We start from the raw sequence: 15,164 nt of genomic DNA on the forward strand, positions 1-15,164 counted from the left end.
TGTGTAATGAAACCTCCAAAAACCCCGAACGATGGGGCTCAGAGAGCTTCCAGGTCACTGAACACACTGAGGTGCCGGGAGGGTCGCACAGTGAAGGCAGGGAAGTCCCTTGCTCTATAACTTGCCCTGCGCATCTCTTGTGTTTGGCGGTTCCTGAGTTGTATGCCTTACGATAAACAGGCACTGGTAAGTAAAAGCCCTCCTAAGTTCTGTGAGCCATTCTAGCGAATTATCAAACCAAGGAGGGGTCTGTGGGAGCCCAACTTTATAGCTGGTCCATCAGAAGTACAGGTGGCCCAAACTTATGAACAATGTCTGAAGTGGTACAGTCTTGTGGGCCCGAGCCCGTAACCTGCACTAACTCCAAGTAGTAACAGGAGTGGACTAAACTGTAGGACACCCAATTGGTGTCCGGAGAATCAGAGGACTGGTTGGTGTAAGGAAAGCCCCACACATTTGGTGTCAGAAGTGTCATGAGTCAAAATAGGGCACCCCAGTGAAAAAGTGACATCACCAGCCCTTGGAGCCTGTGAGGCCAGAAGCAGTGGCACACAGGGCCAGGGAGACCAGAGGTGTCGTCTCAGAGGTTAGGCTCAGTGCCTGGGCAGACCTGGGTCCAAATCCCACCTCTGGCTTTAGCGGTGTGCCCTTGGGGATGAGGATGAACCTCTCTGGCAGGCCTCAGTCTCCTCATCTGTAAAATGGGCATCTAATAGTTCTCGCTCCTCCTGGGCTAGTCTAAGGCTGTGCAGTGACATCACGTCTATAAGCACTCAGCACAGGGCCCAGGAAAACAGGTCAATTCTCCAGCAAGGAATGACCCTAACAGCCCTCTGCAAAGTCTAGGGAAGGGGAGTGGTCTTTGCAGGGAGACCGGCTGTGGTTCCAAACCTCACTCTGGAACATACTAGCTGTGCAACATCAGGTAAACCGCATTCCTCCTCTTATAAAGCCGTGAGCCAAGTCCTGTGCTCCACGCGTTTGGCACTGACTCATTTAATCCTCACGACAAGCCTACAAAGTGGGTGCCATCATTAGCCCCATTTTACAGAGGAGAAAACTGAGGTTCAGAGAAGCCAAGCCAGGAGGCTGACTCTTGCCCATGGCACTATCCTTCCTCACCAGGTTATTGTATGCATCCAATCAGATCAAAAGGCACAAGAGAGGTACAAGTGCTTCTGAAACCATCAAACGCTAAACCGATATTAGCGGTGGTTGTCGTTACTGCTGAAACAGTTCAAACATCCTAAGTCCAGTTATAAGGCCTGAAATCTACCCACAGGGACTGATATTGGTTTTTAAAAACAGGATCAGGACTTTCAAAATAAGTTAAGGAAGCTGGGTGCGCTGCAAGGAGAGCATCGTATTAATGAAAAAAAAAAACCTGATTAACGGAAATGATTCTTAATATATTTCGAAATGATCTGTTATGACACAAAGCAAAGACGTTTATATATGACTTTGAAATTCTTAATAGCTGATTTTAGAGCAACCTATTATTAAGTCTTCCAAAGCAGCATATATAGTAAGTAAATCATGAAGCAGGCCTCTCAGGCAGACTGACAGCAGCTCCTCTTAAAATAATTTATAAGGTGGGGTGGGGGGAGGCTGGGAGGAATTACTGCCATAATCATGTATTAATAAAATATTTATAAATGTGCCTTTCTCTTTTATTGTTACAGGCAGCTACAGGCATGAGTCCCGAGCCCACATCGGGTGCCCCATGAGCCTCAGGAGAAGGAAGTCAGGCATCAAACTTCTCTGGTGACAGGTCAATAGACTGGGGGCTCCCTTAGCCTCCGTTTTGTCACATCAGAGGCAGAGAGGTTTCAAGTGTGACAATGGAAATCGGAAGGTAGGTCCCAACCGCCTTGTTCTCTCCCTAGGCTTTGCTAAGTGCCGGGAGGGAGCAAGCCTATTTAAGTTGAGCAAAGCAGAGAGGCACGTGGCTGTGACACCCTGAGAGAGTCACCTAACCCAGGCTCAACAACACAGTCTACTGAGGGACTGCCTTGAGCTAGAAGCACGGATGACCTGTCCACCACCCCTCACCCTGGCCATTCCGTACATACCACGCCACACGTGTCCCTGGCCTGTCACTACAGGTACCTGTCTGCGCCTCTCTGCTTTCCTGGCTGCCGGAACATGCTCAGCTCATGCATGGAGCAGGCTGGAAGGGCAGGGGGGAATGCTCCCCAGGAGCAACCTTCAACCAGGGAGAAGCAGGAGGCGGTATAGATCAATATCCCGGCTCCCTCGCCCCTCGGGTAATACTCGATGAGGAGACATGTTCTTCAGAGTCTCCCAGAGGTCCCGAGAGATACTGGCCCCCCCACTTCCCAGAGCTAATCCACTCCTTAAGGCTCCAGCATCACCTGCCTTTCTTCCCTCACTTCCCTATTGGTTCCTCCTGATACCCCCCCTCCCCCAAAGCCCACATGCAATTTTTGTCTCAGGGTGTGCCTCCGGGGAAAGCAGCTTAATTCAGCTTTCTCTTCTTTACTCCATTTAATCCTCACACCAACCCCAGTCTTGGCCCAATGAAAGAGAAGGCCTCTCTGAAACTCAGAGAAGTTTGGTTTTGAACTCAAATCTGCCTCCTTCAAGTGCCCATAGCCTGGAGTTTTTTGGAGGGGGGCTGTGTTGGGTCTTCGTTGCTGCGCGGGCTTTTCTCCAGTTGCGGGGAGCAGGGGCTACTCTTCGTTGCGGTGCACAGGCTTCTCACTGTGGTGGCTTCTCCTGTTGTGGAACACGGGCTCTAGAGCGCAGGCTCAGTAGTTGTGGTGCACGGGCTTAGCTGCTCCGTGGCATGTGGAATCTTCCCGGACCAGGGCTCGAACCTGTGTCCCCTGCATTGGCAGGCAGATTCTTAACCACTGCACCATCAGGGAGTCCCCAGCCTGGAGTTCATTGCACCTAGACCTTCTGAGCCTCAGTTTTCTATTCTGTAAAATAGGTTTGCTTCCTTCCACACATCCCCAATCTATAGATGCCTGTGACCCAACTCTAAACCTTCCAACAGCTTTTCTGATCTGAACTGTGCAATGACATCCCCAATCCCAGTCCATTTACAAAGCTGGCTGATTTCCAAATGGTCAGGGCGTTGAGCAGGGCCCACGGCTGATTTTTGGAAAAGGCAAGTGGCATTTGATTTTTCCATGTTTGCCCAGTTAAGCATGTCTGCCCTTGGCTTGGACCAACTGTGGACCCCCTACCCTACCTATTTCTGACTCAGCATAACTTCTAGAAATGTCCAAAATCAAATCAGTGGACCAATGCAGCTCAAGAGTATGAAAATCAAAAGAACAGGCCACAAGGCCCACGGGTATGGGAATGGCAGGAATAACATGCCAGCATATTCCAAAGAAGTCTGCTGCCCCACAGAGGAATAGCCCAGAATGTCAGCCAGAGTCAACACACAGCTCCAGAGGACAGACCTCCATGCCCACGTGTAACCATTCAAACAGCAAATTCCAACTCTATGTTCTGGGCCCAAAGGAAGCCACTCTCTACAGGAAACAGCTAGACAAAGACACAATCACAGTATAAGGTACCACAAGCCCCACGAAGGCAGGAGCCACACTGCTCTTGACAGTGACCGTCTCCCCGGGACCTTTCGTAGTGCCAAACGCAACGGCACAGGAGTCTGGTTAGGGAAGCGAGGAGCCTTGAATGCCAAGTCAAGGAATTTTACTTGATGTAGCAGACAAGAGACAGCCTCGGGAGGAGTGTAAGCAGGGAATGGCACAACAGGTCTACGTTTTAGAAAGGAGCCCAGTGGCCACAATGAGGGTGGAGCCAAGCCACATGCAACGACGCTACCTCAATAGTCCAAGCAAAAAAGGGACTAGCAAATACTTAGTCTAAGGTGATAACAGAAAGAATAGAGAAGTCAGGACAGAAATGCTGTCACAGAAAGTATCTACAGGGCAAGGTCAACGACTGGATAGGGATGGGGGAGGCAGACCAACTTGAAGTAGGGACAGTAAGCAAACAGACAGTTAAGGCTGGGGAGCAGGTTTGGGAGGAGAAGGAGAGCTGGGTGAGCTTCAGCACACATGGTGTGAGCATCTCCAAGATGTCTAGACAGGAAAACATCACCTTCAGCGCATGGACCCAGCCTCCTCTCACCCGCTTCAGGGTGTCTCTTCTCAGCACAGTAACCACTAGCTACATGTGGCTATTTAAATGTATGTTAATTAGAATTTAATGCAATGACAAATTCAACGCCTCGGTTGCACCAGCTGCATGTCAAAAGCTCGACAGCCACGTACAGCTAGCGGCCACCCTACTGGACAGAGAACCTCCCCCTATCATCACAGAAAGTTCCACTGGACAGTGCTGGGTTACGCGGTTGCTTGAAACACCCAGCCCGCTGCCTTCTCGGCACGCCTGGTTCGGCAGCCTCCCCGAGAGCAGTCCCAGAGACGTGGAAGATGACAGGCTGACCCTGTCCCACCTCACGGAAAGAAGGGCCTTGTCAGGCACCTGCTGGTGGAGACAGCCGGCAGCCCAGGTGAGTCCGGCGGCAAGCACGTACCTTTGCAGGCCCCCGCTGCACCCAGGTGGTAGATGGCTGCCAACACCCGCCAAATGGCCCTCTGCTCGCTCTCCAAAATGCCCAGCGTCTCCATGGCGCCCTGGAGCTGGGCGAAGGCAGCTGCCGCCCTCTGCTTGTCTTCAGGCTGAGAGCAAGGGGAGAGAGGAAGACAAACAGGCCGTCACGGTGGAGGAAATGCAAACTTGCAAGTGGAAGCAGGGCGCGGTCTGAGGGGAATGTGTGGTCATTTTACGACCATGGCAAATCACCCACGATTAAGCTGGGGAGTACTGACACACGGAACTCAGGCTGCTGGGAAAGTTACAAAAATCATTTCCATCTGACTTCGGAAGGCGACATGATTTTTATTCACTCGTGTGTTCATTCAACAGATTTACTGAGGCTCTGCACCATGCTGGGCTCTGGAGAGACAGAGATGAGCGAAATCCAGAACTTGACTTTGAGGACCTCTCAAGCTAGGAGTGGAAAGAGACTTAAAAACAACTAAGTGCGAAACAGCTAAGTGGGGGGACTGTGGGATCTCAGAGGAGGGCCTGGCCAATTAATCCCACTCAAGAGAGTCAAAGAGAATGTCGCAGAAGATGAGACAAGATTGTGATTGAAGTCTGAAAGACAAATAGGTAGAGCTGACCAACTGGATGGGATAGAAGACCTGGCGGGCAGAGGGGACAACGGGAACAAAGGACATCTTTGGAGACAACAGGTGTTCAACTGAACGTGGACAGAGAAGCAGGTATTTTTGGAGGTGGGGCAGACAGAGTGGGGGAGGAAATAAGCACGAGAAGCTGGCCGGTGCCATGGAGAAGGCCTCAAACACAGTATGAAAGGGCATAGGCTTAAAACTCCAGCCACAATGGACAAACACGCATCCTTATTTACACTCCTGGACCCGGGGCAGACACCACCAATCGAGGAAGACCCCACAGCAAACCAGCGAGTCCAGATCCTTTTCGGGATGTCCCCCCTTGCAGCCCCACCCAATGGTCTGCCTCAGCAACTGAAACAGACCCTGTCTGCCATCCCCGGGGCACGCAGAGGGAAACTGCCGAAGATTTTTAAGCAGGAAACAGAAAATAGTATGAGCAGATGTTTATGGGTTGTAGGGTATCACTTTTCCTTTTTCAGATTTAGGATCCCCATTATGTTTGCTTTTTTTAAAGAATAAATTTATATATTTATTTATCTATTTATTTTTGGCTGCCTTGGGTCTTCATTGCTGTGCACGGGCCTCCTCTAGTTGCGGCGAGCAGGGGCTATTCTTTGTTGTGGTGCGCGGGCTTCTCATTGCGGTGGCCTCTTTTGTTGCAGAGCACGGGCTCTAGGTGCATGGGCTTCAGTAGTTGTGGCACGTAGGCTCCGTAGTTGTGGCTCATGGGCTCTAGAGCACAGGCTCAGTAGTTATGGCGCACGGGCTTAGTTGCTCTGCAACATGTGGGATCTTCCTGGACCAGGGCTCGAACCCGTGTCCCCTGCACTGGCAGGCGGATTCTCAACCACTGTGCCACCAGGGAAGTTCCCCCAATTATGTCTGATTGAATATTAAAATTAGTCTGAAACTCCTAACTCCACACACGCCATCTGGCCAAGGAGACGCGACCCAGAAGCCTGCTGGGTTGAGAGGAAGTGAGCTGGGGATGAGAATTCTTTCGTCAATAATCCTCCAACAGATAATGAGGACCTGATTTGCACTTGGCCTGTTGACAGAGCTTGGGTGATGAACTGTAAGCTGTCAAAGCTGGAAGGTCCTTGAATTTTATCGAGTCCAATGCTTAGAGTGGGGACAACGCTTGCCCAAGGTCACACGGCAAGTTAGTATCAGATACAGGATTAGAATCAGGCTTTCTGACTCCCCGTCCAGGCCACTTGTCCCCTCCACTCAAGCCACTTCTTCTAACTGCGAAAGAAACCTGCAAGGATCATTGACCTATTGGGACAATGTCAAAGCACGCAGTGACATTGAGAGATTCGCTGTGGAAACATTTCAATTAATAGCAAAAGCATGTTCCACTGATCCATCATATTTCTGGGGCACCACAGGACCACAAAAACCCTAGCAACGAGGAGCTCAACCTAGCAACTGCAGCTGCTCCGCTGGAGCAAACGGAGGAGAGGAAGGCATCTTACCAACATGCTCTTGGTTATTTATGAGATTTCAAAGTAGCAGAGAAAGGACACCAAAAGGACAGCGGCAACACATTTATTATGGCTCCCACTGTCAGCCATGAGCATTTGACTTTAAATTACAGGCAGACTCCATCATCTGCCACTTCGCTCATACGAACAGGAGAATTAGAAAACTTCCACTAAAGCTTGTTTGCTTCTTTTTCTCTCCTCCCCACCTCCCCCAGTCTCTGCTGCAACAGAAGACACGGAGGGATGAGTATATATGCTTCTGATCTAAAGCAATCAGAATCACGAGGATGTTTACAGTTCCTAAAGTTCTAGGGAGCCAGACACCTCTGCATAATGTCCTGACAAAAGCCAGTCCCTGCCTCAAAATCACGAAAATAGAAATCAGATCAGTGGGATAAATCCACTCACGGCCAAAATGTCTACCAAGAAGAGAATGGATAAACAGTGGGTGGTCCAGCCAGGGCACAGTGATGGGGTACCACGCAGCAATGAAAAAGATCATGTCACTGATCATGCAAGCACGTGTATGAACCCCACAGATTCCACGTGAGACAAAGGAGCCACGTACAAAAGAACACGCACTGTGGATTCTGGTTACATGAAGTCCAGATGTGGCAAAACTACCCTACGGGAAGAGAAGTTCGGATGATAACTCAGGTGGGAGGGATGCCTCTGATGGGGTGGGGACTCAAGGGAGCCTTTACTGGAATGAGGAATGTTCTAGATGTTGAGCTGGTGTGGGGTCGCAGGTGCGTGTAAGAATATAATCATCACTGAGTTGTACACTTAAAATTAGTGCTTTCATAAACATTTGACTGTATGTCTCAACTGAATTGAAAAAAAGAAGTGAAAAAGTAAAAGCTGGCTCGGAAGATGCCCAGGCTTCGTCTGATGCAACTAAAGACTAAAGGTTACCCCAAGATGGCAGGTAATTTCGTGCAAAAACTAAAATCCAAAATGTTCTCTCCACATTCAGCTGGGCTGCACTTAGAGCACGCAGGAGATCCCGACAATGCAGAGAGGGGCCAGGTCTGGATTTGGAGGCAGACGGAACTGCGTGTTCTCTCGGCTCTGCGTCCCTGCGGTGTGACTGCACAAATCTCTTGCCCTTGCACTGGGGGCTCAGTTTCCACGACTGTAGAATGAAAATAACAGCCAAACCTCCTCCCAGGCCACCGTGAGGATTAAATGAGTTGAAGCGTGTAAAGCACCAGCACAGTGCCCAGCACACAGTGGCACTCAGTTAATGCTGGGCTCGACCCCATGCCTTTGCCCAGGCTGTCAGGCCTTCCAGGGACACCTTCCCTGCTGCTGCACAGCAGTCCCTGGCAAGTGAATCAGGCGTGGCCCGTCCTTGAGGGGCTCCCAGTCCAATAAGAGGGACAGATGTGCAGACAGACACTGACAGCACAGGGTGAGTGCTGGGCCTGGGGGGGCGGGTAAGGAGGCGACTTCTGGGAAGAAGCACTGTATGAAGCCACCAGCACGAGCAGGAGAAGCGGGCGCTGGGCAGGCAGGCAGGCAGGCAGGCAGGGTCTCCTAGCAGAAGGGCGCGGGGCTGGAAGACATGGTGCGTTAGGTGCCAAGCCCCCTGAGGGGGCACGTGCAGGTCTCTCTCACAGGGTGCAGGGCCGCAGAGAGCCACGGTCTGCAGCCTGGCGCTGCTCTCTGGTGGAGGGCGCGGCACCGGGGGCCTCCCTGGCCGAGGGAGCCGGCCCCTGGAGTTCTGCCCCTGGCTATAAGCACAGTTCGGCCAGGGGTCGCACTCTGCTTCACGGGGATGTAGACCACACCCCCTCCTCCAGAGCCAGGGTGGGCTCCCCTGTGTCTCTAACCAACCAACCCAGGGCTGGAAGGATTCCCACGGTTCCAGCCCCTGGATCTGGAGCCGGATCTGGGAGGGAAATGCAGAACGCTGACTCTGTTCATTTGCAAAAGAAACGTGGGTGCCTGCACAGGTGGGTGAACTTGACGGAGACCACGGGGAGGGCAGGACAGGTGTCCAGCCATAGCCAGGGGCTCCCTTTACCTCAACACTGACGGGTCCACGTTCTCTCCGGGCACTGCAAGTCCATTTAAGGAGGGAGAAGAGAAGGGTTAACTGAGCACCTACAATGCTGCACTAGGTGCTCTTACCTTGTAAGGCAGCTGTGAGTCTCTCCAATTGTCAGAGGAGAAACTGAGGCTCAGAGAGGCTGAGGCACTTGCCCAAGGCCACCCAGGTGGGGAGGGACAGAGTCACTATACGCCAGATTCTTTACTGAGCACCCACCCTAGGAGCAGACCGAGGATCAGGGTGTTGCTCCACCCATTCCACAGGGGGAAAAACTGAAGCTGAGAGAGAAGAAGTGACCCAAGGGTGCACACTGGGGCACACCCCAGAGCACGCGGTCTTCAGCCAGGGCACAGACCTGAGATGACAGCGAGGGACGAACAAGAGAGACCATTTGGAGTCAGGCCAACCTGGATTCCCTGCTTCTGCCACTTAAAAGCTGTGTGCCCTTAAGCAAGTAGTTTCACCTCTCTGAGCCTGATTACTCCTCCCAACCAACAGATGTGATAATAATCCCTTCTGTCAAAGGGTCCTTAGGAGAATTAAGTAAGAGAAAGCTCCTGGCAGAGCCCCTGGCAGGAGTGCCTGATCCCCCATCCTTCTGTCTGGAGCCCATTCCTCCACAGTTGATGCCTGGGTCATAAAAAATAAATGCGCCTCGGGCCAAAGCCTGGCTGCTGCCAGCCAGAAGCAAACTGCTGGGAGGCGAGGATTATTATTATTATTATGACCACCGCTGCTGGTACTTTTTTAAAACATCAGTCTAGGTTGAGGAAAAATAAATTATAAAGAAGAAAATAATATGAAAGCTTTGTGATTTCAAATGTGTCCTGGTGTCCTAACGGATCTCAAATAAGTTCCATTTAAAGCTGAAATGTGGGGTTTCCCTGGTGGCGCAGTGCTTAAGAATCCGCCTGCCAACGCAGGGGACACAGGTTCGAGCCCTGGTCCAGGAAGGGAAGATCCCACCTGCTGCGGAGCAACTAAGCCCGTGCGCCACAACTGCTGAGCCTGCACTCTAGAGCCCGTGCTCCGAAACAAGAGAAGCCACCACAGTGAGAAGCCCATGCACTGCAATGAAGACCCAATGCAGCCAAAAATAAAATAACTAAATTTTATAAATAAATAAGTAAGTAAAAGCTGAAATGTGGCAGGCAGGGAGGACGCAGCGCAGGGACCAGGAGGGGAAGCTGGCCATCAGCGAGCGAAGGCGGCCACGGAGGGCCAACACCACCCCAAGGGCCGGCTTCCCCACAACCTGGCCCTGCTCCAGCTGACAGCCCCCCGGGCCCACACCCTCACCCTGTGCTCTGCAACCACTGCACTGCTGGCTCTCCCCTGGCGTTGCCCCTGCATCAGGAGCTCAGTGCAGCAGGAAGGCTGGCCTCACTGCACCTGCCTAACTTCTCTCACAGTCCAAGACCAGCTTGTACTCACCTCCTCCAGGTAGCCCTCTCTGATACAACTTCAACCCTCCAGGCCTGCCCGTATAATATTTGGGACACACTTAAGTTAAAAAAAAATATTTGATGTTTATGTGAAACTCGAATTTAACCGGGCATCATGTACTTTTTCCAGCTTCACTGAATTATAATTGACAAATAAAAATTGTATATTTTTAGGTGTGCAACGTGAGGATTTGATACACACAAACGTTGTAAAATTATTACCGCAATGAAGTTAACTAATACACCCATCACCTCACATAGTTACCGTTTCTTGGTGTGTGGTAAGAACACGTAAGTTCTACTCTCCCAGGATATTTCAAATGCACAGTAAGTCTAGTATTATTAACTACAGTCACCGTGCTGTTAGATCAGTTACAAGATGAATATGGTCTAGGTATCCCATATTTTTATTTGCTGACTCTGGCGACTTCGGGGGCTTGTACTTAGCAACTCTCATTCTTGGGTGATTTCCTGACCACCAAATTCCTTCACTGAGCCAGTACCTGATGGCCCAATCCCAGAAAGCTAGCCCAGGCTTGTATCAAAGACTGACGAATTTCCAGCTTGTATTTTTGCTCTTAGAGAACAAAGAAGACACTCTCCATACCTGCCAGGTAGCAGGGTGAGAACAAAGAAATACCTACCAGTTCCCACAGACCAACTGGTCTAAAAAACAGCCCCCAGAAACACACAAAAAAAGAAAGCCACTTCAAACACCTCCCTGATTGGGTCCACACTGTGCCCCATTCCTGTATGCAAACTGTGAACAAACATGTCAGGCTGAGATGCTCACGAGGGCCTGGCTGGAGCCCTTCTCCTCCTCAAAACCAAGAAAACGAACAACAATGCTCTTGCTGATTCAAATGGATACATGGGGCCCAAGCTCATTCAAGAAAACCCAGCACTGGGATAGCCTCGCACCCCCTGCCGTCCTGGGGCCAGTCTGGGCTCCTAGCGGCCGGAAACCAGGGGGAGAAGAGGCATGAGAGAACATACTGCAAGTCCCCCCGGTGGAGGGGGGTGTCAGGCAGGTGAAGCCGGGGGAGCCGCATCACCTCACTTCATCCCACTCCACTCACTGTCGAAACAGACTCACCAACAGTGGTTCTCAAAGCGGGGTCCCTGGACCCACAGCCTCAGCATCACCTGGGGACTTGTGAGAAATCAGATTCTCAGGCCCTAGCCCAGACCTACTTAATCAGCAACTCTGTGGATAGTACCCAGCAGAGAGACAGAGACAGAGAGAGAGAGAGAGAGAGAAAGAGAGAGAGAGAGAGAGAGAGAGAGAGAGAGAGAGAGAGAGAGAGAGAGAGAGAGAGAGAGAGAGAGAGAGACAGCCTTACTGAGGTGTATTGGCAAAAATAAACCACTCATCTTTAACAAGTACACTGTGATAAGCTCTGACATATACACCCGTGAAAGCGTCAGCACTCAAGACAATGGACACATCCATCACCCGCAAAAGTTCCCTTTCATGATCCTCTCTCCCCTCGTCCTGCAACCAAAACCCCGAGCAACCACTGACCTGTCTGCTGTCACAGCGGATTCATTTGTATTTTCTAGAGTTTCAAGTACACGGGGTTATATGGTTGTACTCTTTCATCTGAGATTTTTCACTCAGCACAATTATTTTGAGAGCCATCACATTCTTGGGTTTATCAGCAGTTCATCGTTATTACTGAGTAGTATACTACCTTTGTGGTTTTCTACAATGAATTCATCCATTCACCTGTTAATAGACATTTTGGGTAGTTTCTAGGTTTGGGCTCTTACACATAAAACTGCTAATGAACTTTCATGTAAAATAAATTTTGCACGGATGTACACTTCCATTCTCCTGCATAAATACCTAGGAGTAGACTAGCGTGCCACATGGGAGGTGTATGTTTAACTTTGTAAGAGACCGTTTTCCAACATGGTGCACTATTTTCCACTCCCATCAGCAGGGTATGAGAGTTCCAGTTACCCCACATTCTCACCAGCATTGGTATGATCAATCTTTTCAAGTGTAGACACTCCAGTAATTGTGTAGTAGTATTTCATCGTGGTTCGAGTTTCAATTTCTTTAATGACTAAGGAGGTTTAATATACTTTCACATGCCATCTAAGTACCTTCTTTGGGGAAGTCTATGTTGAAATCTTTTGTCCATCTTTTTTGTTGGGTTATTTATGAGTTCTGAAAGTCATTTATAAATTCTGGATTCAAAGACTTTATCAGATATGTGATTTGCAAGTATTTTCTCCCAGTCTGTGGCTTGTATTTTCATATTAATAGTGACACTCAAAGAGCAGAAGTTCTTAATTTCAACAAAGTGCAATTCATCAAATTGTTCTCTCATGGACTGTGCTTTTGGGGTCATATCTATGAAGCCTTTGCCCGATCCAAAGTTACAGAAATTTTCCTCCTATCTTCTTCTAGAAATTTTATGATTTTAAGTTTTACATTAAGGTCTATGATCCATTTTATTTGGTCAATTTTTGTACATGGTGTGAATCTGTGGACTGAAATTCTTTTTTTTTGCATGACGATACCAAATTATTCCAGCGCCATTTGTTTCCCCAACATGTATGTTTGGGAAAGTGCTTCAGAGTAGAAATGATTCACTCCCCTCTGCCTGGTAAACTCCTACTCATCCTTCAAAACCCAGGTCAGATGTCCCCTTGGCTAAGAAGCCTTCCCTGACTGAGGCCAAGTAGCTTTCATCTATCCTCTGGTGTACAGAATGTTGTACAAACTCTGGCATTTCTCTTATCCCACATGATTGCATTAATTCCCAAGTCTTTCTCTCTTGATAGGGTGAAAATTCAGGGATGAGGACCATAATCCCAACACTCAGCACAGGCCTGGCACAGAGGATGATGGTAGGAGTGGGGGTGGGGGTGGGTGACTCAAAACAATTTTTAAAATATAAAAAAATAAATAAAAGAATAAACAAGTGAACAATGTGCTTTTTTAAACAACTGAATACCACCTCTCAAGGCCCTACTCACAGGGCCCATCTTCCAGGAAGCCACATTAATCATCAACAATATTTCCTAAGAAAACTGCCACTGACTGAGGCAATCCAAGCCCAGTGCTAGCTGCTTTCTGCACATCGTTTCATTTAATCCTGACAACAGGTCCATGAGGCAGATGCCACTACTATTGTTATTTTACCAAAGAGAACACAGACATTCAGAGAGGCTAGGGTCCATGCCTGAGGTCTCATATCTAGCAAGTGTCAGAGCCAGGGTTAGAACCCAGACAGCCTGTCCCAGAGACCGCGCCCTTACCTCTATACAAACCACCTCCTCCTGGTTCCCTTTATTTGCACAAGACTCATTTCCCTGACAAGCCCAGGCCCCATAAAGGCAACCCTGCCTCCCCCACATGACCAGCCCTTGCCAACTACTCACCCCAGTGGCAGAGGGACGAGTCACACAGGGGACCCTCCCATCTTGGCCACGGGGACACAGACACTCACTCACACCCAGAAGGACCTCCTCTTTACCTTAGGCCACACACCCATGCCGAAGGAGCTGCTGTCTGCCAGCTGGTGCAGGTACAGTTCTGTCCTGGAAACAGAGAACGGACCAGAAGTAAGGGAGGACCCACCCACCCCAGTGGCCTGGAGGGCAGGTGGTCACCATGGCATGGGGCTCCACACAGCGCCCCAGGCGGCCCCAGCGTCTGCCTCAGGCCCTGGCCCTACCTCCCGAATATTCCTCACTTGCTGCCCTCACTGGGCCCTTCTTAAGTGAAGGCCTTCCAAAAGCTTCCTTACTCCTGTTACCCTGCTCTGAAAACTGGGAGTTCCCTCTCTAATCTGCCCTCTCTCCAAAGGGTAAGGTGCCCCTCTGGCCTTAGCCAGGAGGCTCAGGACAGGTTGGGCCTGCCCTTCAGACGGGGGTGGAAGGCAGGAGACAAATGATGGGGGACGCAGAGGGAAATTGAAAATTATCCCCCCTCGCCTGGGGTGAGCACTCCCTGGAGCTTCACTAGATAGAACCTTATTCATGCAACAGATGAGGAAACCAAGGCTCAGAGACAGGGAGCCACATGTCCAAGAATTCCCAGGAGTCAGCGAGGGGCAGAGATGACTCCCTGGGCCACCTCCCCCAGAAGGCCCTCCCAGATGAGTCTTCTGGCTTCTCTGCTGTTCCACCTGGTGCCTCCTCGCCCTGAGGTACCTCAGGTGCACCCAAGCCTCTCACAGAGTTTAGGAGCTTCTGGAAGATTTGGGGTCTGCTGCTCCTTGCCCACCTCCCACGCTGCTGTCAGAACCTGTACTGAAATGTCACCGTCACAGCAGACAGCCTCCACCACCCCGCAGCGTGTATAAAGAACCATATGTGAATTGTCTCACTTAATCCTGTAAGGGCAGTCAAGGGACTATTCCCACGGAGGTTCAGAGCAGGTGACGCCTGGCCAGCTTCACCCAGCCCAGGAGCAGTACCAGGCAGCTGGAATCAGAGGCCAGATTCCTAACCACTGGGCTCTACTACCTCTCAGCTCTAGGCAGAGGTAGGGCTGGGGCCTCGGAGAGCGGGGGCCCTTTGTCTCACTGCCCTCGGCTGTCCCTGCTCAGCCCAGTCGCTCACCTGAGATCCAGGTCCAATCCGGCTAGCATCTGGGAGAAAACCTCGAAATTGCCTTCCCCTTCCAGCTGCCGGGCCACGTGGCTCTTCTCCAACAGCATCGTCTGCCAGGGGAGAGGACAGGCACCCGGTCAGCACGAGGCCGCGCTAGGTTGCCTGCACACCCCCACCAACCCCCAGGCCCACTCTTCAAGGCAGCACCTAAGGCCCCAACTTGGCTGGACACCTCCAAATCAAAACATGCCAGTCCTTTGTCTCACTGAGTCCAGTCCAAAGTCTCACTTTGTCTCTCAGAGTCCAGGCAGGGAATCAACGCATGCAACAGGCTCATTCCGATGAAGAAATCCAAGGGTACTAACAATTAGCCCACAGCCGCCCTCCAACACACTCG

General features: G+C 50.6%; 1 protein-coding gene across 2 annotated transcripts in view; it reads right to left on the reverse strand.

The window, feature by feature from the left end:
• The window catches only part of MYO18B (myosin XVIIIB), a 235,791-nt gene that overhangs the window by 188,194 nt on the left and 32,433 nt on the right, over positions 1 to 15,164 (reverse strand). For both annotated transcript variants that reach the window (XM_060122034.1, XM_060122033.1), the window contains 3 exons: positions 14,777 to 14,877; positions 13,687 to 13,750; positions 4,541 to 4,685 (listed from right to left, as the gene is read on the reverse strand). In XM_060122034.1, the coding sequence (XP_059978017.1) occupies positions 4,541 to 4,685; positions 13,687 to 13,750; positions 14,777 to 14,877 (310 nt within the window). The remainder of the gene's footprint in view (positions 1 to 4,540; positions 4,686 to 13,686; positions 13,751 to 14,776; positions 14,878 to 15,164) is intronic.

Source organism: Lagenorhynchus albirostris, chromosome 14, assembly GCF_949774975.1.
Source record: "Lagenorhynchus albirostris chromosome 14, mLagAlb1.1, whole genome shotgun sequence".
Classification (NCBI taxonomy): domain Eukaryota; kingdom Metazoa; phylum Chordata; class Mammalia; order Artiodactyla; family Delphinidae; genus Lagenorhynchus; species Lagenorhynchus albirostris.